Genomic DNA, 24,692 nt, shown 5'->3' on the forward strand with positions numbered 1-24,692 from the left:
CTCTCTCTCTCTCTCTCTCTTTTTCTATCTCACACACACACACACACACACACACACACACACGCAATACCTGTCCCTGACTTGTGTGCCTTCCCATGGGCACCCTACCCTGATCTTAGTAGTAGTTGAAGTGGCATTATGGTATGTCTGGTATAAATCATGGCTTGTTTCCCCCACTCCCTGATTCTCATAATAGTTGAAGTTGAAGTGCCATTATGGCACAATTATTACCCTTGTGGCTGGAAGCTCCCCCTAATTCCCATAGTGCTGTAAGTGTTGTTATGGGACTTGACCAGGTATCTAGTGTTTCCCAACCCCTAACCCCCAATCATACTGACGTCAGTGTCATTATGGCACTTAAATGTAAGTAGTCTCGGGTGGCTAGTGACGCCCCATTCCATTGATCCCTCTGCTACGATTGGGTTAGGTAAATGAACACAGCCTTTTGTCCATTTTCACTACAGTAACTTGGTGGTGCCACCCATGCTAATCTTTATGGCTGAGCAATGTCTTGAATCACTTGGGATGTAGTTGGCTTCTTAGAGGCAGTTTTTGGGGAGGCTGCACATGAATAATTAACGTACGTCTTTCCCCAGACTGCCTCATTAGCATTCAGTATGACCACCCTTACATGGTGTGGCATGTCTTCATGCAGCACAGTGTTAGGGCTTTTGCTGAATACCAAAAGGTGTACATGTCACTGTACCTTCACAAACAATAGTGAATTAAAACTGTGTCGATAAAATAGTAAAATAAATTAATATTTTAAAATCTGGTATTTCAAATGATTCAGTTGAACAATGCCAAGCTTTTGAGTTTCCTGTGAAAAAAGACAATGGCTTTGAGTGAATGTTGCAAAGCCATTACAGAAAAATAACTAAAAATATGTAGTACGTTTTGACTGCCTACACACTAACATTGTGTGTGTTTGGCTGTGTATAAGCACACGCATGTTGATAATATGTATCAATTCTATGACTAAAACTGAAATACTGAATCCTCATGAGGCTTAATTATACCCTTCAACAGAACAACCAATTTACAAACTCAACTCTGCCAGAGAAACTTGGTAAATAAATGTGTGCAGAAAGGCAAGTCCCAATGCCGGCCCACATTGTGTAAAACCCTACCTCTCATTACTTATGCATTCTAACCTCAAGGTTGCACAGTCAGTGTTAGGACATTTTTAAAGTGAAATCTGTGATAAATAGAAATTAATTTTATTAATTCATTAAAATAACTTCTTTATAAGTAAAAACAACAAAACCTAACAGTGCCCGCATACCATAACAGAAACCCATCAGTGCTGACTCATCACAACAAAACCCAACAATGCCCACATACTACAACAATACTTAGCAGTTCCAGCTCACCGTAACAAAACCTAACAATGCTGACTCACCACAGCAAAGCCTAGTGATAATTATCACAACAAAACCTATCAATGCCCATGTAGGACAACAAAAATTAACAGTGCCTACATACCACAACAGAAATTAACAGTGCCCACATACCACAACAAAACTTAACAATTCCCACTTACCACAACAAAACTTAATTGTGCTCAGTCACCACAACAAAAATTAATAATGCCTATTAACCACAGCAAAACCTAACCATGCTTAATGACCACAACAAAACCTAAAATTCTCTACTTACTACAGTAAAACTTAACAAAGCCTGCTCACCTCAGCAAAACCTAATAACTTTGGGATCACTCTGTACTACGTTTCTACAGCTAAACTATGGAATTTCATTTGTTTTGAACTCCGAGCAGATCCTAATCATAAACTATTTCTATGCAAACTATAAAGTTACCTAACTGCAAAATGGAGTTTTGCTGCTCTAGCAAATAACCTTATGAGAAAAAAGAACTGAGACAATGTCAGAATAGGAGACTCACTTGGTACACATCTGCACCATTGCCAGGGTTTAGCTTACATTGACCACTGAACACCTACATTGACCACTGAACACCTTCTATATACATGCAATTTTTTCCACTTTCTCATATATACATCAGACTATCTCCCCTAGTCTTTCTCTTTTATACTATCTACAAATTATTACACTATCGAGTCCTTGATATACTGTGATATACATTATTATACTTTAGTTTCACTTTCACTACATGTTATCCTTGGCTTCGTATTGCTGTCTCTTTATCCTATACCACTTAAGTTTTCAACTGCTATACTACCCCTGTACTCCAGTCTCCCTCTGTAACATCTCTCTGTTACTTGTACTCACCTCCTATCTTGTCTACATTAAACTCCTTTGTAGGCGTCTTACAATCCACATTGCCATGTATATAAAAGTGTATATACATTTTTATGACTGTTAATACTTGCAAGCGTCATAACATGTTGAATGTCTATAGTATTTATTGTATCAGCTGTTTCAGTCATATGACAGCTGTTGGAGCTTTTCTCCTCAGAACTCTTCTAAAATGAGGCATTTTGTCCAGATGAACTAACCCAGTCAACAAACTATAATAAATAAATGTCAATTTTTATTCTCCAAACCACCGTATGGCAAAATATCTTAGTGATATGTGAATCTGTAGTTAAGCACACAAAATTTCCTCAGAAGGCTGGACAAAGGTAGGGTTATGGTAAGTTTTCTCTCTGGGGCCAGGATCTCTGATGTCACATGAGCTGTAAAGACCCTTTACCCTGACAAATATTACTACCACATGGTTATGGTGAGATTGAATAACATGGGATGCAAAACCCTGATGGAAATGAAAAGAGACATTTCAAGTTCTCTGTACATGTGACAAACACAGGTGAAACACTGGTTCTGAGTAGAATCCTTCCTTCTGCAAGAGTGCTATGGAGATATAAAGAAAAAGTAATCATCTTAAACTATCGGTTAAACATTTGGTGTCATCTCAGAGGGATCCAGTATGAGTTTGCATGGGATGAGATGTCAACAGCCCAACTTGTTTAGTAAAGGATGGCCTGTTCCTCATGTTTGAAGCCAACATACTGGATACGGCCTTTATTGCCCCATTGTGCCTTCTTTAGGCACAGGCAGCTAATGGATATTCCTACCCAGAAACTATACCAAAAGTGGCTCTTTTCTCTGCCATAATTCTCAACATATTGTCTATTCTTCAAACTGCATTTAGATTACATCCATATTTGTGTAATTATGGAGGCTTGGTTTAAATGTAAATAAAAAAAAAAACTTCTTTTGTACTTCAGTTTTGTGCCAACTGCGCCTTCAGGCCTTATGGTGTCTGTGGGGGTGTCTTCATATTTGTCAAGGACCATATTACCTGCAGGTAGATTCTCAGAAACCCAAAAACTGAATTCATAAAACTCCAGAGAACCCTAAATATGGCAAACTACAACATATGGCCTATTACAGCACACACTCTGTGTCTCCTGGTGCCCTTACAAGGTTCCTAAATGTACTTGATAAGTTTCCTTTTAACAAGAATTTCATTATGTTAACTACCCGTCAACCGACTAGAGAGTCTATGCACCAAATGAAGGGTATGGCCAGAACTTCGTAGACTTAAACAAAACCTCCTAGAAAAGAAGTTAACAAATCCATTAGAGAACATGGTATTCTTAGTCTGGTTCAACTTTTTACAAATATAAACATGTGACATTCAACTTAAAAATTCATAAAGTCCTTTTTAATATTTCTGAACTGATGGATTTCAAACATACAAATTTCATCCAAGTCTATGATGATTCAAAATTCACTTACAGCAGCATCAGTTCCAATGCTAACACAGCAGATAGCTTCATAGAGTTGTTCATCACCAACTTAGATTAATACATAGATATGTCAGTCCCAAGCAGAGCAAAATATAATAGGAAATTCAAAGACCTGATGGCTCAGAATAAATATTAGAAAAGTGCAGTATCACATTTGATAGGCATCTCTCCCTTCAAAATACAGTACAGATAATATTCCAATACAAAATGAAAATGCACATTGGAACAAGCTTGATAATTCCCTCTCTTTTGATTATCATGTGATAACAGTAGTCGCATCCTTCTGCTTAACAAAGGTAATTGCCAAGGGAATGTCATCCAGATCTAAAGAAGCCATCATTTCCCTTACATTTAGCATTGATTAGACCAGTTATTGAGTTTAACATGCCCTTTGTGATGCACCTCACTACTGATATCAGGCAACTAGAAAGGCCACAGAGATTTTTAAGAAGATTGGAGGTTTAAATACCCTGAACTAATAACAGAGGCTGGAAACATTGAAAGAAGATGTATATGTCACCTTATGTGTCATAAGAGACCCAGCTATTCAGGAGCTCCAAAAATACCAGAACCAGGGATCTAAAACTTTATCAGCAGATATTATGTGATGGAGAAACTGAGTCTTCAGACATCCTGCAGGATAAATAGTGCAACAAATTATCCTTCCAACAATACCTGGTTGATTGGAGGTGCACACAATTTTACCCTGGATTTACTGGTTTAGTGCCCCCAGGGAAAGGGATCTGCCCTGAGGGTGGGTACTTGTAAAGAGTAAATGGCTGCAAGACTCAATTGCCTTGAAATTCCTTTGAATCCTATAACAAAACCCTGCCCCTGCCCCCTATCTCCATCTTTCTGTTTCTTATTTTCTCTCTCTCCCTGTTACTTTGAGGAAGTGATCTTGCTTAATGTACAACAGCATGGAGAAATCCTGGGTTTGATTTGATCATCCATGTGCTGTGACAGTGAGCACACACTGATAACAATATTTATAATTTCAGGAATGTCCTAAATGTATAATACCTACAAGGTACATCAGGGTGGGTCCTAATGAATTCTGACCCATTTGTTATTTGGCTAGTCCCCATGGCAAAACCTCCTTCTAAGAGCCATATTTAACTTCAGGTACCTGGAAGTCGTATATGTTTTGCAATTTCCTCACTTTTGTCATCCCTGACCTGAGCCTGAAAATGGCTGTCTGAGATTAGTGCAGTACCTTGGCGAACAACTTAAAATACATTGAATGAAATAAATGTTTTTTTTTCTTTCCTCATTTCCTGAGCAGTATCAAACTTCAGACTGTAGTTGGCATTTATCTTTTCGCCTGCTAACCCATACCCTGTTGTGCTTTATTGCATTATTCTGCACATATGCGACTTCTTCCATTGCAGACCAGTACGATTGTACCTTTTTGATATACAGCTACATGCCTGTGCATATTTCTGCATTTACCAGCTCTTCAGTCCTAGAAGGGGAATTAATATCTGCAGTAGCAAGTGATTCCCTCAGTCCACGTTGCTCCTGTTTTGCCCCTGAAGACGGACTGTACGTCCAGTGGGCCTACATGGTTAACGAATGGTTATCCTTAATACATTCAATACTTAATTCAGTGGAAGCCAAAAACTTACAGAAGTTGAAACTTAGACTTAATTTCAGAGTTTATCTGTTTGCTTCCAAAATGTGAAAAAAATGTCTTATTTACAGTCTGGAATGCACTTTAGCCATTAACTAAAATATTGTTCAGTGCCACTGATAACTTCAAGCTTTAAGAGCAAGAGAGGCGCTGCAAATATTCCAAAAAGAGATGCTTAAAGCATTAATAAATTAAAATGTGAAGTCCTAAAATATTAACTAAATAGTAATGGAGTGTTTCACCTAAGATTTGGTTATAGTTTTACAGCTTTAATAAAATGTGAACTAGTTAATCAGAGAATAATATAGAAATGTATACCGAGTCTGCCCTTACAAAACCACTGAAAAATGTCCAGCTCTGCTGAAAGCTACAGTTTCGGTGGGTTAAATGTTTATGTCTTAAAATGTGAACTGAATTGTAATTGACTCCTCTGAATAACAGCTGGTCATAGTTATGCTTAACTGCTTTAATTGTTCCTTGTCTGTGAATTTGCATTTTAAATATATGAGATGGTAAGACTTTTTCCCACTTTACATTTTGCAGTGAACTTCTAGTTTCTTTGCCATATGGAAGCCATTTAAGATATGAAACTAATTAATCTTTGAGACCTGCTCATTAACCATTATGCTGTTTTCTTCTAAAGACCATGACCCTACAAAAGGTATGGGGTTACAAAAATTAAAAATATAGAAAAGCTATTGCGTAACAATATTCATCCTTCTTCTTGGGTATTTTTCTATGCTTTCAGAATATAAATAAGGTGCTGCTTTAAGTGAGCTATTTTCACTGTGAAATGCAATTGTAGAAGGTTTGAATGTTATCACCCATTGTACAAATGCACAATGTGTGCACCCATACAGACACACATGCAAATACATGCACATGTGTATACACATAAACATATACTCACTCCTACATCTCCACTTTGGTGGTCCTTAAAGTGAAAAGTTCCAAATACCACATGCAATGACAGAAGCAGGATTCTAGAACTTTGGATTGCAGTGGGAATGATTCCTCTTTCCAGTCAAGTGTGCACTGGATAAGCACTTACATGCAGGATTTGCAAAATGTCCATAGTACGGATTAAAGGCAGAGTACTACATAAATAAATTATAAGACTGATTTACTGCTATGCATCTCTGTCATATTCGAACAATCCAAATAGGGATTCTGATGCTTATAGTTTACCATTAAGTGAGAGCTGAAATAATAACAAAAGCCATGGTTTGAAGCCTTTGTACTTCATTCAGTTTTGCAGTAACATTCATTGGCTAAGAGAAAAACATGTAGGGGCTTTTTTCCTAATTTTTGATCAAGCTTTAAAAACACACATATACATTAAAGAAAAACACTGAATGAGAAAAGCCTTTACTGGGAGAGCCAGAATGTAGTGGATTGCATCCAAGCCTTGCATCTGTGCGCACATCTGGATGTTGCATTCAGCCTATTTACAGAAACATCATCCAAGCTTTGTTCATCAGATGCAATACATTTTTTTTCTATGCAGTTTTCCATTTAACTCAGGACAGTAGGTGCTCTAACCAATACATGCTTAGTTATTCTTGATGTAACAAGGCTAAAAGCCTTATAGCTGGAAATGGTGAGTCTGGGTATATCATAACACAACATTTCCCTCAAAATGCTTTTGGTTGGGGTGTAGGTGCAGAAATATATTTTTAATCTTGTTAGACCCCCAAAAAAATTGTGGCACTGATTATAGCAGGATGTTATTGATGTTTTGAATCCCTTCCATACTGAGTGTACCACAGTGTGGTATGAATGAAGGCTTCTTCAGTTCATCAGATGAGTCTGCATGTAGATTGCATTGAAGGTTAACAAGGTCAGTACAATTTCTTTTCATCTAGAAGCATTTTCCCCAGGCAATATGTCTAAGACTCACCCTGAACATGTTGCCATGGGTTAATCCTTGCATATATTCTCCCAGCATCCAACATTAATATTCTATACCTGAGTCTACATTAAAGGTATAAAAAGATCTGTTTCAGGATGAGATCCAGTAAGGGAGAACACGATCATTATACAAGTACATTAGGCACTGACTGTTATCACAGCTATCTGTAGGCTTGGTACTCCAATTAATGGAACAGGTCTTTTGTCTGTTAACCATAATCCATTCCAGGAGGCTGCATTTCATCTTTCTTAGGTCAAGAGTCCTTTTTAGCTAAGGTGGATTCACTCTTTTAGAGTTCATCAGTACTTTTCCTGCATGCAAAATCCCTCTGGCAGAGAACCTTCTCTGATGTTGCATCTGTTCTCCTGTATTTAATTGCCACCCCACAATCCCTCTATTCCAGCACTGTCAGGTATATAACCCGAAACATAAATGTCTGAAATGCTGGATTCAGGATCATGCCTTATTGAGGCTTAGGTATCACACAGTTTTTGTTATCTGATGGCACTCCTGCACCTGCATGCCTCAGGTTTGGAGAGCACTGGTTTGTGATTGTTCCATTAGCTTCCATGGGGGAGGAGTTACTGCCTTTATGATGGAATGCATTGGCATGTATGGCTCTACATTTGATTCCATTTTTGGAAGAGAGGTCTTACTATCTCTTAGTCGGGGATGAATGATGTGTATGGCTGCTCACATGCCTTTGTGATGGTATGAGATCTACATTCAGATTCAGCTGGCATGATAGTCTACCTCTTCTGTACTTGAGACTGTTATTGTGTAGATGCACCCTAATTATCGCAACCCTGCTATCCAAAGATGTCCCCCCCCCCAAGAAAGTAGAACTATTGATAGATGGTCTGTTATTCTCTTGACTGAAGTCTGTTCAAAAACCTAGAGTTCTTGTACTGTAAGCAGAAATACAATCACTATTTCTGTAGGGTTCTCTGGGCTTCATTAGGTGCTCCTTTGATGCAGTATTTTTAAGTAGCCTCCGTGAAACTTAATTTCTCACTGGACTGCAGAGTCTTGTTTATATGCAGATGGAATCTGCGTGAGACTTCTCACTGGACTGCAGAGTCTTGTTTATATGCAGATGGAATCTGCGTGAGACTCCAAACAGAAACATATCTATGTGCCTTTCAGACAGACTGCTTGCTGGTGTAATCTAAAGGGAGACAGAGATTTTCCCTGCCCCATGCACAGAACTGTGAAGTAAGTGACTAGGTGGTACAGATATGAGATCTACAGTCACTGCTGGATTGGCCTATGAGGGCTGCCACTGTTGACCATTTCCACGGCCTCACTACTGATGCCTCAGTGCTAGGGCACCCATGCCTGCTGCTCCTTGAGTAAGCATATCATGATCGTAAATCCTAGTCTGATCCCGTGGACAGACCAAAAAAATTCACCTGGCATCATGAGGCTGTTACTTAGTTGTATAGACAAGGCATTGTTATTTTTGGACAGAACATCACACAATATGAACTTTTTTAGACTTTTTTTTAATGTTCTGACTCTGTGAAATGTATTTATTCTTATTATTACAGTATTGCATAATTGACTGTGTGACATTGTTGGTTAAATGATAAATTGTGACTGCTGCTGACTATGAATGCACTACATTTAGAGTGACTTTGATACATTCTCAATTTTCAGGTGCTGAAGTGGGTAGAACAGGCAGTGCAGGCCTCAAAGGTCCACCTACTATCTACAGATCATGAAGATGGAGGGGAGCACACATGGAAGGTGCCCTTTGACCCCAGTCTTAAGGAAGTAACCATCTCTCTGAGTGGACTTGCACCAGTAATAGAAGTCAGAGATCCATCTGGTAACTATTAAAATGATTATTTTTTTCCAGAATAATTGAATATAACATTTCTGAAAAATGATAACAGCCATTGATGTTAAGGTATGTATGAACAACTGAAAAGCAGGCAAACAAAAGTAGGGGAGGAGTGACAGGAACCATTATTACATGAATTTTAACAAGATGTTGAACACCTGCTTACAGAAACCTGATGTCATTTGGGAGTAAGAATCCATTTTGAGGGATGTAGGCCACTTTGGACAAGATGTACTGTAAAATAAGATGGGTAGCAGGATTCTAGGTGGCAAGTTTAGAGGCTCCATTCGCAAACATTTAAATTAACCAAAATGTGTACATTAAACCATCAAAGAAACTGTGATTCAGCTCAACAAAACATCTTGGTACTTAGTGAAACAAACCTTAGTAGTGGAAACAAATACAGCAAAAGGAGCATTGTTAAAATGGGAAAGATCAATGCTATTCCACTCATGGATGGGGTAATAATTAGCCAAATAAATAGAAAAAAATTATAGGTAAAACTAGATCAGAAGTGTTTCTGAACCAGTGTTATTTTTAAATCAACTTTGTTTAACCACTATATCATTTCCAGTGTACCTCATTAAATTAAAAAATAAATAAAATGCAAATTCTTTTACATAATTGTAATCATACAAGACCAGTATATACTGCATTAATCATAAACACATATTCTACAATTAAAAAATCTAAGTTTGAATCTAAAATAAAAATAACAGTAGAAAATAAAAAGAACCATAATAAATAATAATAAAAATAACTTGTCCACCTTTAGTTCCAGTACTTCATATCCAAAGATCAGCAGGACAAGACTGTTAATTTATAACTGATGTGGAAATGTGTCAACCAGTCTACACGGAATGGCTTCCTGTGCTGGAAAATTATGGTCACCAAAGTGAACACCAAATTCTGGATCAGCAGAAACAGCACTGTAACTATTTTAACTTGGAGGGTGGGGGGATTGATACCCAGCAGCCAAAAATGTGTCCCATATTTATCTGAAAGAGTTGTTGGGGATATGATTGTGATTGACTTGATTAAGTAAGTCCAGAGCAAAACAACAGAGGGGCAGGACCAAATCATGTGAGCACAGTCTGCATCTTGAGACCTGTAATGTCATCAATAGGAGGTGTTGCCCTTTCCCCTCCTCTGTGATAAAAGTTGGATAGATTGCCAACAGTGCACTAATTTTAAAAATGTAAACCAGGGTAGAGCACTGATCCCATTGGACCTATTTCAGTCTTAACTCAGGATAAACACAGCAGACACACAACATTATCTGTAGAATACATGACAGATTATAATATGTACATATATGCAATGTGAATATCAGAGTTGGCTTGAGGGTATAAAGGCAATAGATAAATGAGAACATATGCATAGCAACTGACAAAAATACAGTATATACATGCATTATATACAAAGTTGGCATGCAGTCAAGCTTAGTTTGTGGGGTTTGGAGGAAAGGAACTGAGTGGTTAAAATTGGGTTGCCACTGTTCAGCCAAAAGATTTAAACACAGTCTCTTACTGTGTGTCAGTTATATCCCTATGACAGTAGAATTACCCAAACCAATTACAATGGTACTGATGGACAAACAAGTCTTGAGATTTCTTCACTGACATAAGCAGGATAAAAAGAGCGAATCAGGCTTGGGAAGTAAACATACTGGACCATGTAGTTAATATCAATAGGAAGGGTAGAAAAAAATAGAGAACATTTTGCTCTTTATATAAGGAACATAAAACAACAAAATACACAAGTAAAGGAGGAAGGGAAGACGCAATGTAAGTCGCACTGGATGATGGGAATGGTAGAATAGTTTACACATTGGCTGTAGTGCTGGGGAGAGCTATATGCCTGGGGTAATTTGGGACATATTCATTGCAGGTGGACCTCACAGTAGGGTAATTCTGCATACTCTACAATGCTCAGACTTCAGAGATCTAATACTGAAGGGGTCATGTAAAGCACCATCTTGGTGGTGGTCTTCATAGAAAGAGAAAGGATCTCAGACTTGAATATGTCAGCCAATTGGCAAATGGGACTCGCCAAACTGTGATTGTGCATAGGTTTATAGGTTAATACTATGTTAACCACTCTGAATGGCCATTTTATGTCTAGCCAATAACCTGAGGTCAGATTCAGACCCTTTGTCTTGTGTCAATCAGAGAAGACCTTAACTATTATGATAGCCCTTCCCCAGGTTAAACAGCTTAGATTGATGTGAACCAATCCGTGTGGAAATGTATGGACTTGAGTAGATTCTGATAGTGTGGCAATACCTCAGTGACAGTGTAAAAGGAATAAAGGCAGTACATAGCAGTTTTACTGTGGAACCAAAAGCCTATTTGTGAAATTAATGTGCAAAACTACAAATAAGGAAAACACTTCTTTCCTTCAAGCAAGGTGAGTGAGATGTATGCAATGATTATGATGGATTAAAGAATACAGTACAGTGAATATGGGGAATCAGTTAACACAAAGAAGATAGTCCTAAAAATGAAAACTTGGGAATGGGAAAAATTAGGTAATTTCACTTGTACAAAAGATAAAGGAGATAAGAGGTACTGAAGCAAAGGAAAAGGGTAGAGGGTTTGAAGGAAAAATAGAAAAAGCAAGACCTAGTAAATTAGTAAGTTTGTTCAGTATTCAGAAAGAGTGACACTTCCCACAGCTAGATACTAGTAGAATTCAGAAAAAGGCGTCTCATCTTATCCTACCTTTATTTACAGCAGGAATGGATATGAAAGATGTTCTACAACTGCATGTATAGAAGACAGTAGAGACAAGTGCAATTCTTAAAGAGCATTGAGAACTGGCATTGCAAATAACTTTATCATGACAGGATAGTAATGCTCTTAATGAACAGAGCAGGACAGATGCATTACCCTTTCATAAGCATGGGAAGAAAACATAGGCAAGAAACAGTCTGATCACAGATCTATAGAGAATTATGAGATCAGTGCTGAAACAAAGCATTGGCAAATATCTGGAAATCTGTGTGGTACAATAGGGATGTCATTTCAAAAACACTAAGTTGATATCCTTTTGTTTTTATTGATAAAAAAACTAATTGAAACAAACTGGTCAAAGCATCAACTAGATAAAGTGAACATGAGCAAACATTTTTTCCCAGAATGCTAACACCCCCCCTTGCAGACCGGTAAGTGCATTTGAGAGCATTTGTCCCCATACCCTCTATTTCATTTTTGCATAACTATAGATGAAAAAGCAAAGGCCCAAGACTTTGAATCCCAGATACTGTACAAATAGAAACTGATTACGCATTGATTCTCTAAGGGGAACATTGGGCAGTCTGCATATTGGGAAATAGAAATCGAGTTTAATCTCGTCCACTTTACATTCCTTCAGGTATAGCACTGCTTTACAGGTGTAGATATAATACATTATTACTTGTAATGGGAGTACAGCACAAGGCCTAATGTTCACAGTAGGATTTTAGCCTTCTCAGTCAGAAAGTGATTACAAAAAAGTGGCATTGTTTATTTAATTTAGTGCACTAGCTCCAAGATGTGCAACTGTAACTTGACCAAGAAGTGTTATTTACATGGACAGTTGCAGGTATTGGTGCTTCTGGATGTATAAGCTAAAGGTAGAGGTTGTATTTATGTACCATACAATTAAAACATGCTTGAATTTAACCAGAAATTATTTTTGTGGAAAGAGCATGCATCCAATTGCATTTATTTTCTGGGAATTCTGCTTTGTATTTTTGAGTTATTACTGTATGTGTAGTTATCCAGTTATTTAGATTGTAGTACGGGTTCAGGTTCTGTATGGTTTTGACTTCTAAGAAGCTGTGGTACCTGAAGCTGTTTTTTCTCTGCACATTGCCTGTAGTCTAAAGGATTTGTGGCTGTTAGCAAGAAGGCAAAATTACAATTCAAGTAAGAGATTTAAAAAGAGCCTTTCCTCATTTTAATTTGTGTGCAGTTATAAAATCTAATAGATTTCTTTGAGTAGTAATCAGTGTTTTTAAGTTAGTGAAATGAATACATGCTACTAAGGATTTGAGAAAGTACTTGACACAGTGTCACACAAAAGGTTAGCGAGAAGATCGAAAAACAGGAAACCAAACCAGGATCCACAACAGAGTAAAAAAGAGAGTTGTCCACCACAGCAATTTCAGGATGCAGGAACACCAAAGCATAAGATGAAATCCTTTTATTCCAAGAAGAACATATAGACTAAGCGCTTTCACCAGTAAACTGGTATCATCAGAGTCTGTTGAAACACTAATTCATCCATACTTAAATAGCAAACCAAACGTCATGAATCACTCAATTAATTAATTAACCGTTCCATTAATTCCTTAAAGGAATATCTCCATAAAAATAGGAACAGCAACATTTGAACAGTTGTGAGTACAGATAAAAATGAAAATTTGTATATATAAAAAACTTTTCATAGAAAATGAATAAATATGAATATAAACATAATGTAAATATGATAATAGTAATAAGTTGTTAAGTTATACTATAACTATGTACATTAATATAGTTACACAAGTTGTGAAAAAATTGTAAAAAATATAAATAAAAAATTGATGTATTCAAAATTCAAAAATTCAAACACATTATGCGGTCTGAAGGTGTTTTAGTCATTGATATACTCATATCCAAGTATGCAATCATGCCATTAATGTCAACCCCAACATTATTCAAACAAATATGTGTGATGTTGCGACATACATGATAAATAAACAAGCTAATTAATTACTTAAATTGATTATTTTTTGAATTGATTATTTTTTGAACACTTTATGAAAGACATGTCTGTTTACCCTACCTAAGTTCTGACACAACGTCAAAACATAAATACTTAGTACCTAATGGCCTAAACAACAATATGCTCATTATATTATGCTAGCTCTTAATTTAAGATGTGGTTTTAAAGAAATGTGGTCATTTAGACCAGGGAATCTGGTGGCATTTAATCTCATCTGCCACTCAGATTCCAAAACTGCTACCCTATTATTAATGTCACCAGGAGTGAAAGGCATCACCCTATCAATAATGAAAAACAAGAATTTAGTAAAGTTGGTACTTACTCCACTGTGCAAATATAAAGCATTATGCACATCCTTGTTCTTTATACATCTAATGTGTTCACAAATTCGGTAGTCATGTAGGCATCACAAGAAGCACATGATGCTAAATAAACACAATTCCTTGTGTTACAATTGCACAAGCCGACATGCCAAAAAACCACCCACACATGTGTAACTTCCTTCAGCAATAAATCTACAAGCACTACAGTTTCCACATTTGCTCATCCTAGATCTATTGTAACCTTTATTCTCCCTTTCCAACATGTTTTTGATGTTACTTCCACGACTGAAGACAATTTTTGGGGTACCTCCCAACAATTTTCTTGTTTGTTCATTAATGCAATGATTCCAATTAATCCTTACACTATTGCAAAATTCATTTGCCATGTCGTTAAACTTCAACACAAAGGTAAGACTGTCCCCCTCAATGTCCACCACTTCCTTGTTTTTACCTTGCATTAGTGCCATGTTGTCCAAACCCTCTAATATAGGGGTATACAACGTCCTTCTTTTCCTATAGATTTCCTTCTTTGTTTTAAGCAATAAGTTCAGGGGATATCCTCTTTCAATGAATAGGCCTATCAAGGTGTACATCTCCTTCTTAAACATTTTGACCAACCTAAAAAGTGGGACCATTTGCCCTTTAATCACACCCTTCCGTTGATGGAAGGGGTGACAGCTAGTGAAATGTAACATTGAGTTGGAAAACTGTTTCTATAAATGTTACTTACAAGCTTACCTTCATGTTTGGAAATGCAAATGTCCAAGTAGTTAATTGATGTCACATTCCATGTGTATGTGAACCTAAAGAACTCAGTAGTTTGATTAATGTATGTCATAAAATCAATAACTTCATCTTCTGTGCCCTTCCAAAGAATTAGGATGTCATCCAAAAACCTGCTGTATAATACTATGTGCTCTTTAAACACCGATGATAAAATAAAACTCCTTTCCCATGCCAATAGGACCAAGTTGGAAAAGACACCATTGGTCTGTTGGTAAGTTTCTCCTTCAAATATTAAGTAGTTACTTGTCAAAATGAATCTCATGAAATCTAAACAAATATTGAGCCTCCCTAAGTCAAAACTTTTACTATTCATTAAACTATCCTGGAATAATTCCAAACCCTCGTCATGGGGGATAGTTGAAAAGAGATTCACTACATCTATGGTTAAGAAACCATAGGTCTCTACATCCATTTTACTTGCTGCTCTAATTCTCTCCAGGCAGTGCCAGGAGTCTTTAATAATGTGTGATGCATCTGTAACTGCTTTCTTACAAAGTTGGTCCACGAAGGCTGCCATAGGTTCTGTCTTAGAGCCTTTTGCCGACACAATGGGTCTAAATGAAAGATGTTCAAGACCCTTGTGGACCTTCGGAATTCCAAATAAAACAGGTAATTTGGGAAATTTGACACTCAAGAAATCAAATTCATCCTCATTAATAGCTCCTTGGTAAATTGCATCCAGAAGATACAAATCAATCTTACTGTATGCCCTGTTTATTTTATGTCTTGACACTCTAGTATATGTGCCTTCATCACTCAGCATTTTCATCATGGCCCCATTGTAATCCATTTTACTCATGATGACCATCCCACCCCCCTTGTCGGGGCGCATGCATCTATACTCATTGGTCACCATAAGGTCATTAATAACCTTTCTCTCCTCGTAAGTTAAATTATCTTGTATATGTTTTTGCTGTGCACATAGTCTACGAAAATCACGTTCAACCATTTGTTCGAATATGTTAATGTCAGCATTTGTAAAATACTTTTTCTCTTCATCACTGCTGCACCAATTGAGAAGCAGGGGTTTACTAACCTCACACCTAGGTTTGAAAAATACAGGTGCAAATTTAACTTTCTTATGAAAAGCTTTAAATTCACCAATAACTGGGTTATATCTAATCTATAACTCGGGACAAAACTAGTCCCTTTACTGAATAATTCAAAATGGACCTTGCCAATGTCCATATCAGTATAATTATATATCATAAAGCCCCCATTTTTTAATACTTCACATTTCATTTTAGGCTCCCCTACCTCTTCGATGGAACATAACTGTTTGGGTGATTCACCTACACTGATTTCTATATCAGTTCCAAGTTCATTGCTGTTATACAAAATCCCGTTTTCGGAGTTGACACTTGGAATATAATCGTGATGTTCTTCATCATTGGGCTCAATAACATTTAGAGTAACTTCAGATCGCTGTTTAAAATTGTCCCCTTCTAAAGGGGCAACAAAGTCTTAATTGCATTTCTCACTACCCAAACATACTTCATTCGTACAACTATCAACCATACTGTTATCACAAATACAGAATACAAAAGAATCCAAAACAAAACGTATATTGAAATCAACAACTAAGTTATTTTGGCAAAACATGTCCATTGATAACGTCGATTCCCTCTCCTCAGTGAATGGTTGTCCACATCGCTCCTCGCTTGAGGCCTCCTGCTGAGAAGCCTCTTTGACCTGCGTGGGTAACTTTCGGTCTCTAAAAAAACAGCATCCTCCTCCTCAGTTATAGATGCTACCATAAATTCTGTCCCACCCTCCGTGGTTAACCTAGGTGCTTCCGTTTCAACTCTTGAGTCTTTTTTTCCCGGCGGGTATGCTAGCCCCTTCTGATATTCATGAGTGTCTCTAATTTCTTTTGCTTTATAGTTCTACTTTTAGACACAAACATTTCAACTTTATTAATCACTTTATCAAAATTGCTCTTATAATCGAAGAACAATAAGTCCGTTGTTATGCTTGTGTGTAATGAATTGATTTCATCACGTAATATAGACAATTTGATGTTGTTGTTACGTATTATAATATCAAGCATTTGCATACCTGTTTGATCAAACAAAGCAACCAGTTCATTAAACCCGTCAGATCCGATTTCTACCCCCATAGGTAACTTCCACACACGAAGCCCTCTGGGGACCTGCTTCATCTCCTTGGATTTGGTAAGGAAAGAATTGTCAAGTTGCATAGCCCTATATTTTCGGCAGAGTTTTTCATCTTTGTAAATCTGCTCCCGTAGTGAAAGCGGATAATGCTGCTTTCCTCGACCGCTGATACCTCCCACTTCCGGCGCTTCCTGGTTACTCTCGAAACTTGGTGCCTCGAACCAAGAACCCAGTTCATGAACACGGGTTGCACCATTCGGTGACGCTGAATGCCCTAGCCCTGCTGGGTTTCCTCTTCTTGTAACAGCCTCGTTGCTATTGTTTGAAACATCGCTGTAAGTGTTGGAATGAGTAACTCTTTGCCCCGGAGTGACACCATCAGTTGAGTGCAGAGTGAACAGCCGCACTTCAGAGTCCGTTGGACTGACCTCAACGGCATTCCTCTGAGTTTTAGCTTCTCCATATACCTTGACCAATTTGCCTATCACGTTGGTCAGTTCTTTAAGGATATTCTCCATGCCAGATGTAACGCCCTCCAAAAAGGTTGCTGAATGGAACAAAAGACAAAAAGCGAGAAGATACACAACTTTGGAGTGAAATCTAGGATCCTAATGTGAGTTAAAAACTGGCTACAGAAGTGGATCTCTGTATGAAATGCAAATAACTGACATGAAAACATAACAACCAGTCGTATAGCTCATGGGTCAGTATTGCTGCTTGCCCCTTTCAATTTGCTTGTAAGTGACTTTGTTGGAAGCCTTGAAAGAAAAGATCTTTGATTTGCTTAGGGCACAATGTTAACAACAGTGTGATGCATTTGTTTTAAGGGAAGGTCTACAAGAGGGTAGTGAGACCAGCTATGTTACATGGGTTGGAGACGGTGGCATTGACAAAAAGGCAGGAATTAGAGCTGGATGCGGCAGAATTAAAGATGTTAAGATTTGCAATGGGTGTGATGAGGGTGGACAGGATTAGGAATAAGTATATTAGAGGGTCAGCCCAGGTTGGAAGGTTTGGAAACAAATCCAGAGAGGCAAGATTACGTTGGCTTGGACATGTGCTGAGGAGGGATGCTGAGTATATTGGGAAAAAGATGCTAAGGATGACGCTACCAGGTAACAGGAAAAGAGGAAGGCCTAAGGTAAGGTTTATGGATGTGGTGAGAGAGGACATGCAAATGGTTGATGTGACAGAGAAAGATGCAGAGGACAGGAAGAAATGGAAACAGATGATCCGCTGTGGCGACCCCTAACGGGAACAGCTGAAAGATGATGATGAGGAAAGATTACAAAACTGCAAAATAATGTGCCAGGGGACCAGAAAATTAAGAAGGTTAGATCCATAGGAAGAGGTTTGCCAGTGAAAAAATGTTACTGATTTATTTTAGATAAATTGATAAGACTCCCCTGTCTAAAGTACTTGATGTAGTTCTGAAGACCCCATTATAGTTCTCAGCTGTCGCTGTTTCTGGACATGTTTGTGATTTTGCCACATATTTTTCCCTGTGCCACATAACTTTTGACTAACTAGTAAACCAGTGAGAATTACAATTAGTCAGTAACAGCACACATGATAGTTACATGCTTTGTATTGCTCATGAAATGCACGTTGGTGTAAAATATTACCTTTCAAAGTGAATTGCGGTAATTTTTGAAAACTGTTCCTGATTTTGAACATTTGTCCCTCCGTTATTTTTGGCATTGACCCTGATTCTTGAACAAAGAAGTTGAGAATTAGGACCCATCATTTTAAAACCATATACTAAGCAGGGACATCAAAAGGTATACAAAGGATTACACTAAAATATTTCTGCATGTATATTCTTGATGAAAAGAGGATGATAGAATATTTGATGTATCACGAGGAAATTGATAGCATCTGAGTCATTACTGTTATTCAAAAAACTCCAAGCTTCAGGAAGTTTAAAAGATAATGGTCCAATTGGGAAACATGGAGAGAAGTATTATTTCACAAAAATGTTGTGGGTAACTGGAATATCTATTCTGAAGAGATATTAAGTATAAAAACAGTGACATAATTCAGAAAGCAGGGGACTTGCATTTAGAAGGTGGGTGTTGGGCTGTTAGCTGTTACTTAAGCAGGACCTGCAGTTTATTAAATAAATACGTTACACAACAGTTACTCGGTTTATTAAATAAATATGTTACACAATGGTTACTCCCCCTCATTTACTGTCAAAATCTGACAACATGTAATGGTACTTGAGTAACAACAGCTTAATACTATTGCGTTGGATTGTAATATGTTACTATATGCAGAATGTAAAGCTTGAGAAACAACACCTTGAAATACAAAGGGATGTTCAGAATGATTTTCATTAAAAATATGAAGTAGATATATCTCTCATCTGACTTTATTGAAAATTGGTTTATAAACTGCATTTATTTAATCCAGATTAATTTTTTAAGAGCTTGATTTCTGAGAACTGAGGAACAGTCTTTCCCAAAATACAGCTGAACTGGGCACATGGTATGTATTTATTAATAGTTACTGTATTGCTTTTTGTTTACCAGGAAAGTGAGCTGCTCTGTTGATGCTTTTCAGCCATGAGCTGGGCTTATACAGCAGTAAAAGGCATCAATTTACAGTAATGCACATAAAACAGTAAAAGTTACAGTGATGTCACATAAATAGTTGAACAAGTAATAGGACATGTTGGTAAACTCTTGGAAGCAATATAAAGAAAAATTCCTTGTAACTACATACATGTAATATATACAAGTGCTATATACAGGAATACAAATATATATAAGAATGTAATGTGCAAAATGGACCAGCAGTGAATTTATTAAATATAAATGCAGACCAGCTGTGAGTGAAATTTGAACATGGTGATATCAGTGGTAACCATTGTCCCGCATGTAGATTCTGCAGTGTGGTGTTTAAGCTGTTTTTCTAGCATTTAAAGTTTATAACCATTTCTTGTATTTTGATTTTGGTTATATAGCTGCATGGAGTCAGGAATACCCGACAGGACAAAATTATCCACCTGAAGGAAGGGTAAACCTGTCTGGTGGACATCTGCAGTAAATAAACTCTATAATAAAAGGAAAAAAAATGCTGTCCCAGACCAAGAAGGAGCAGGTGCCAAATTGCAAGCAAACTTTCCATAGCCTGAGCAAGCAAATAAGAGCACTAGTGAAATCCTCCAAAGCAAACTTCGAGTCCAAACTGGCCACATCTATTAAAGACAGTCATAAGGCCTTCTTCACATATGTCCACAATCTCAAAAGAAGCACTCAGATCTGCTCAAAACTGGTGGTCGAGGACACCACATACACAGATGCAGTAGATATAGCCAACCTGCTGGCAGACAGGTTCAGCAAAAACTTCACCCCTCTGCCTCCCCTGATCAGTAAATCAGGGCATCCCCAGCACCTGCCCCCCTCCCCTTATGTCTATGGAGGTGGATTCTGGCACCTGACAGACAACTAACTGTGACTTTCTCCTTATCTAGCCTGGTGAGGGGCACATCTGTGCGTCTCATAATGGAGTCTCCTATGATTAATATGTTGGGTTTATGGTTAGGCCTTAGTGGCGGTAAGACACAAGTGTGTGGACTTTGTGTGGTATGTGGTTGGTGAGCTGTGGAGTTTGCATGTGTTTTTGCCTTGAAGGTTTCTTTTGTTTCTGTATGTTTTTGAGGACCTCCGCATGTGTGGGTGTGTGTTGTGTAGGTGAGGATGGTGTTTGAGGTGTGGTGTTCATTTTGACAACCTTCTCAGTGCGAGGTATATTGGCTTGTGAGGGACAGAGCATAGACTCTAAGTTCTTAATATAATTGCATCTCTCACAAATTGTGTTCCTAGGTGGTAGTAGTAGAGGGTTGTCCGTGTACATGAGGCAGTTGCTATACTGACTCAGGATGCCCATATCAACCAGACTGGCAGGAGAAACCATAGGAAATGGTCCATCCATATTTGTCAGAGTCTGAGGGAGAGAGGCCAGAGAAAGCTAAGGGGGTAAAGGGTGGAAGGCCTTAGATGTGTACTACTAGATGATCACACAAGTGCTACTAAGGAAAAATTTGTAGCTGGAATTCTTTGCAATGAGTTAGAAACAGTGCAGCTGCTGTGTGTGATGCGCAAACAAGCCCAAACCAGCTCAAATGTTAAATGCCACAAAAAATGAAAGATTCTAGTAACACAGACATCTAGTCAATCCTGCTAACCCCTACTTTCTTTACTAATAATTGTACCAGACAAGGTCCAGGCAGCACTGCTAATCTCACTAGCAGTGAAGACAGGCCCCTACCAACACAAGACTGTTGCCAGAAGCACAAAAGGCAAACACAACATGGCTGCCAGAAGCACAGAAGGCAAAATCAAACAGCTCTGGATGCAGCAAACCTGTATCCAGAGTATGCTACTCAATTTAAGGGTTAAGAACACAATAAAACTCACAGAAAATCATAGATTAACCACTTACAGACCAAAACAGAACTCACAGTATGAAAAAATACAGTTAAACAGTAATGAATTGCAGTAAATAGCAATGAAATAGTTACATTAATGAAATGCAGTCAATCAGTAAATTGTTTTAAAACAGTGCAAATGTGATAAATTAGCTACAAGATGCAGATAAAATAATAGGCAAGTGCAACTGCAATAAAGTAAGAGAAAATAAATGAACATGCACTTAGATTGGTCTTGGAGCCCCAGGAATTTTGTAAAACTTCCCAAAGATATGATGCACCTAGTCACAACAAACCAATTTGTTTTTAAAGTTACTTACTATGATGCAGTAAGTAGTCTGTTAGAAGAATAAATCTGCAGATTTTTTTCTCTACTATTTGAAACAATTTAGCTATAGAAATGTATGGTAAAGACTTAAATTCATTTTGCTTGCACTTATGATAGACTACAGTTTTGAATTCTATTTATTTTGAAGGGTTACCATTTGGGCTGTCCAATTTAGGTAAGTATTTGGGTAGCATTCTTAATTTGTACAGGACTGCTAGCAGTCCAAGCTCTTCACACTTTGTTCAGCTTGTTAACACCTAGGGAGACATGCTGTTTTCAGCATTTCTGATGCATATTTTCTATTGTATATATATGCATTAGCAGTTTAACTGAGTTACATTTTCATAGAAAAAAATGCAATTTACCTGAAATGTTGCTTAAAGTATGTATTTTTTTTATTTCTGACTTCACTATATTTTACATTTCTTATATGGATATAACTTTCCTCTGAGAAATCTGACCTTTGAACTAGCCATGACTATGATAGAGATTTTATGCCCTCCTTCCTCCCTCTTACCCCAGTTTTCCTTTAAATAAGATACCCCCCTCTTTGATTTATTAAATAGCAAATATTTGTCCATTTCAAGGTCATAGCCTGGGGATAAAAACTAGACAAAGTAAAAGATAACTCATAGAGTAAGGTGTACAACTTTAAAAATAAAACATGCTTCATCTAGACAGACATGATATAGAAACACACAACCCAGCACAGACAAAGAACAGGTTTCCCTATTATTGGTGGTAGTATGTATAGTGGAGAAGGTTCCACTCGCTGAGTTTTCTGGATCTGAGACTTGTTGATTACTGTTCTCCATGGGACATCATTCCCACAGGGGTTTCTACTTTTGTACTTGGGGGGTTCAGCACCTTTGGGCCTTACATTTTTCTCTATGGTAGTATAGCTGTGGATTTAGTGTATGTAAGTGAGGGTTGGTGATGGTAAGCCACCCCACATAGGGGAGTGCATAGACTTGCCATCCTGCAAAACCTTTTTTTTTTGTCTTTTTGAACCCTCAAGCAACTTGTTTTATCTCACTGAAGCTTTGACTCATTTTTTGTCAGTGAGATATAATGGAAGCAGAAGAAGCTTATTTGTTGAAGATCACAACTTCAAGTATTGAAAAAAAAACTTAGAAATGTGTGATTCCTGGAAAATCTACAGAGTTAGATTACTCTCCAGTTTGTACTGGATGTCATTGTGAAGTTAAACTGCAAATTATTTCCTATCATAGATTTTTCTCTTTTGGTAGACAGCTGGCATTTCTGAAGCAATAAGTCCCCTTTTATGGGGGACATCAGTTTATAAAAAGGGAGTTAACTGACCATCTCAGACCCATGCAGCATGCATCTAGGAGCTGGACATACCCAGGATTCTAGCTCCACAGTCCAGCACTTTAATTGCTGTGCACCTTGTTAAATAATAGAATAACTATGAATTTGATAACCTTCCATTTAATAAAGTCATTTTGTTTTCTGCAAAATTGAACACGAGTAGATTTTCCACTAGTGTGTCAGAAATTCACTTGAATTATTGCTAAATTCATTATTAAGATTGCCTGTGTCTTTCCTGCATACTGAAAACTTCATTAGTGCCGAGGCACATATTGCAAAGCACTGATGTACTTATTTAAGAGATACAATGTGTTTTTTCCGTAATCCCTATTTTTATTTTGAGATGCATAACGTCCTTGTTTTTAAGCGCTAGCACTGGTGTGCAATGCAGTCTGTTTGGCATCGACTTTTCTCACACTTCACCACTGATTTATGGTAGTATAGCCTTTGTAAGAGCACTTCCTTAAAGAATTAATATGTCTGGACCCACAGAACTACAGGTTAGTAATGGTAAAAGCAAAGTGTTAAACTCCATATAAAATGAAAGCAAATACTAACAGTTCAACAGTCTTCTCACTTTTGCACATTTTTATAGATCTTCCTTTGTGGACTGCCCAACCTGATTCTGGTAGAAAGGCACTTGTCTGATCAAGTCCTGAAGATTCTGAACTTGTGTTAAGGTTGGAGATTCATGATATTTTCTCTTACTCTGCAGAAAATGTTGTTAAAATAACTCTACAGCAGTATTAAATGGGCATAATATTGTTAAAATATATATTTATTGACTTACTGTTGACACTGTCCCCCTGTTAAGGTGAACTTCTAAAAATGATATTGATTTGCACCCACAGCAGCTTTAAAACTGCATTTTCAAATATAGTCATGGAGTACATTTGTTAGACTGCTGCAGATAGTTTATTGGCAGACACCATTTGCTCGTCCTAGTCTGTCATTTTACTGACTAATGGATGAGGTTCAGACCTTAGTTAATCTTAATTAATCGATACATTAGTTAGTCTTATATCCGTAATCTTCACCCTGTGGCCTGCCTCATATTTATTAAATTTCTCAGTGTTGTAAACTCCCGTGCTCCTCAGGGAGCATGGTGCTCTTCCCAGAAGACCTAGGGAAAAGCTGTTGTTTTGGTAATTATATAAGTGCTCCTGAACAATATGCAGCAAAGAATAAGTAGCTGTGAAGTATATATGGGATATAGGTCTATATCTGTGGGAGTGATGCGATCACAAGAAATGGTTGACTTGGACCAATGCTCTACCCCCCTGCTCAGCAAGTGCATGCATAAATAAACAAAATATGTTTGGGCTTTCTGATTGTACAAGTATATTATGATCTTGACTATATTTCTTTTTTTGCACAGTCTTCCTCTGACCATCTTGCCAGCTCCACTGGCCACTCTGTTGACCCATTTTCTCTCCCTATATTTGAGCCCTACAGCTTATTCATTTTTGTATTTAGAGATTTTTCCCTTTTAAA

At 37.6% G+C, this 24,692-nt stretch overlaps 1 protein-coding gene across 2 annotated transcripts in view; it reads left to right on the forward strand.

The window, feature by feature from the left end:
* HMCN2 (hemicentin 2) overlaps positions 1–24,692 on the forward strand; it is a 2,554,053-nt gene that overhangs the window by 349,199 nt on the left and 2,180,162 nt on the right. For both annotated transcript variants that reach the window (XM_044058392.1, XM_044058391.1), the window contains exon 5: positions 8,939–9,110. In XM_044058392.1, coding sequence (XP_043914327.1) covers positions 8,939–9,110 — 172 coding nt within the window. The remainder of the gene's footprint in view (positions 1–8,938; positions 9,111–24,692) is intronic.

Source organism: Protopterus annectens, chromosome 16.part0 (genome assembly GCF_019279795.1).
Source record: "Protopterus annectens isolate FY-2018-M chromosome 16.part0, PAN1.0, whole genome shotgun sequence".
NCBI lineage: Eukaryota > Metazoa > Chordata > Ceratodontiformes > Protopteridae > Protopterus > Protopterus annectens.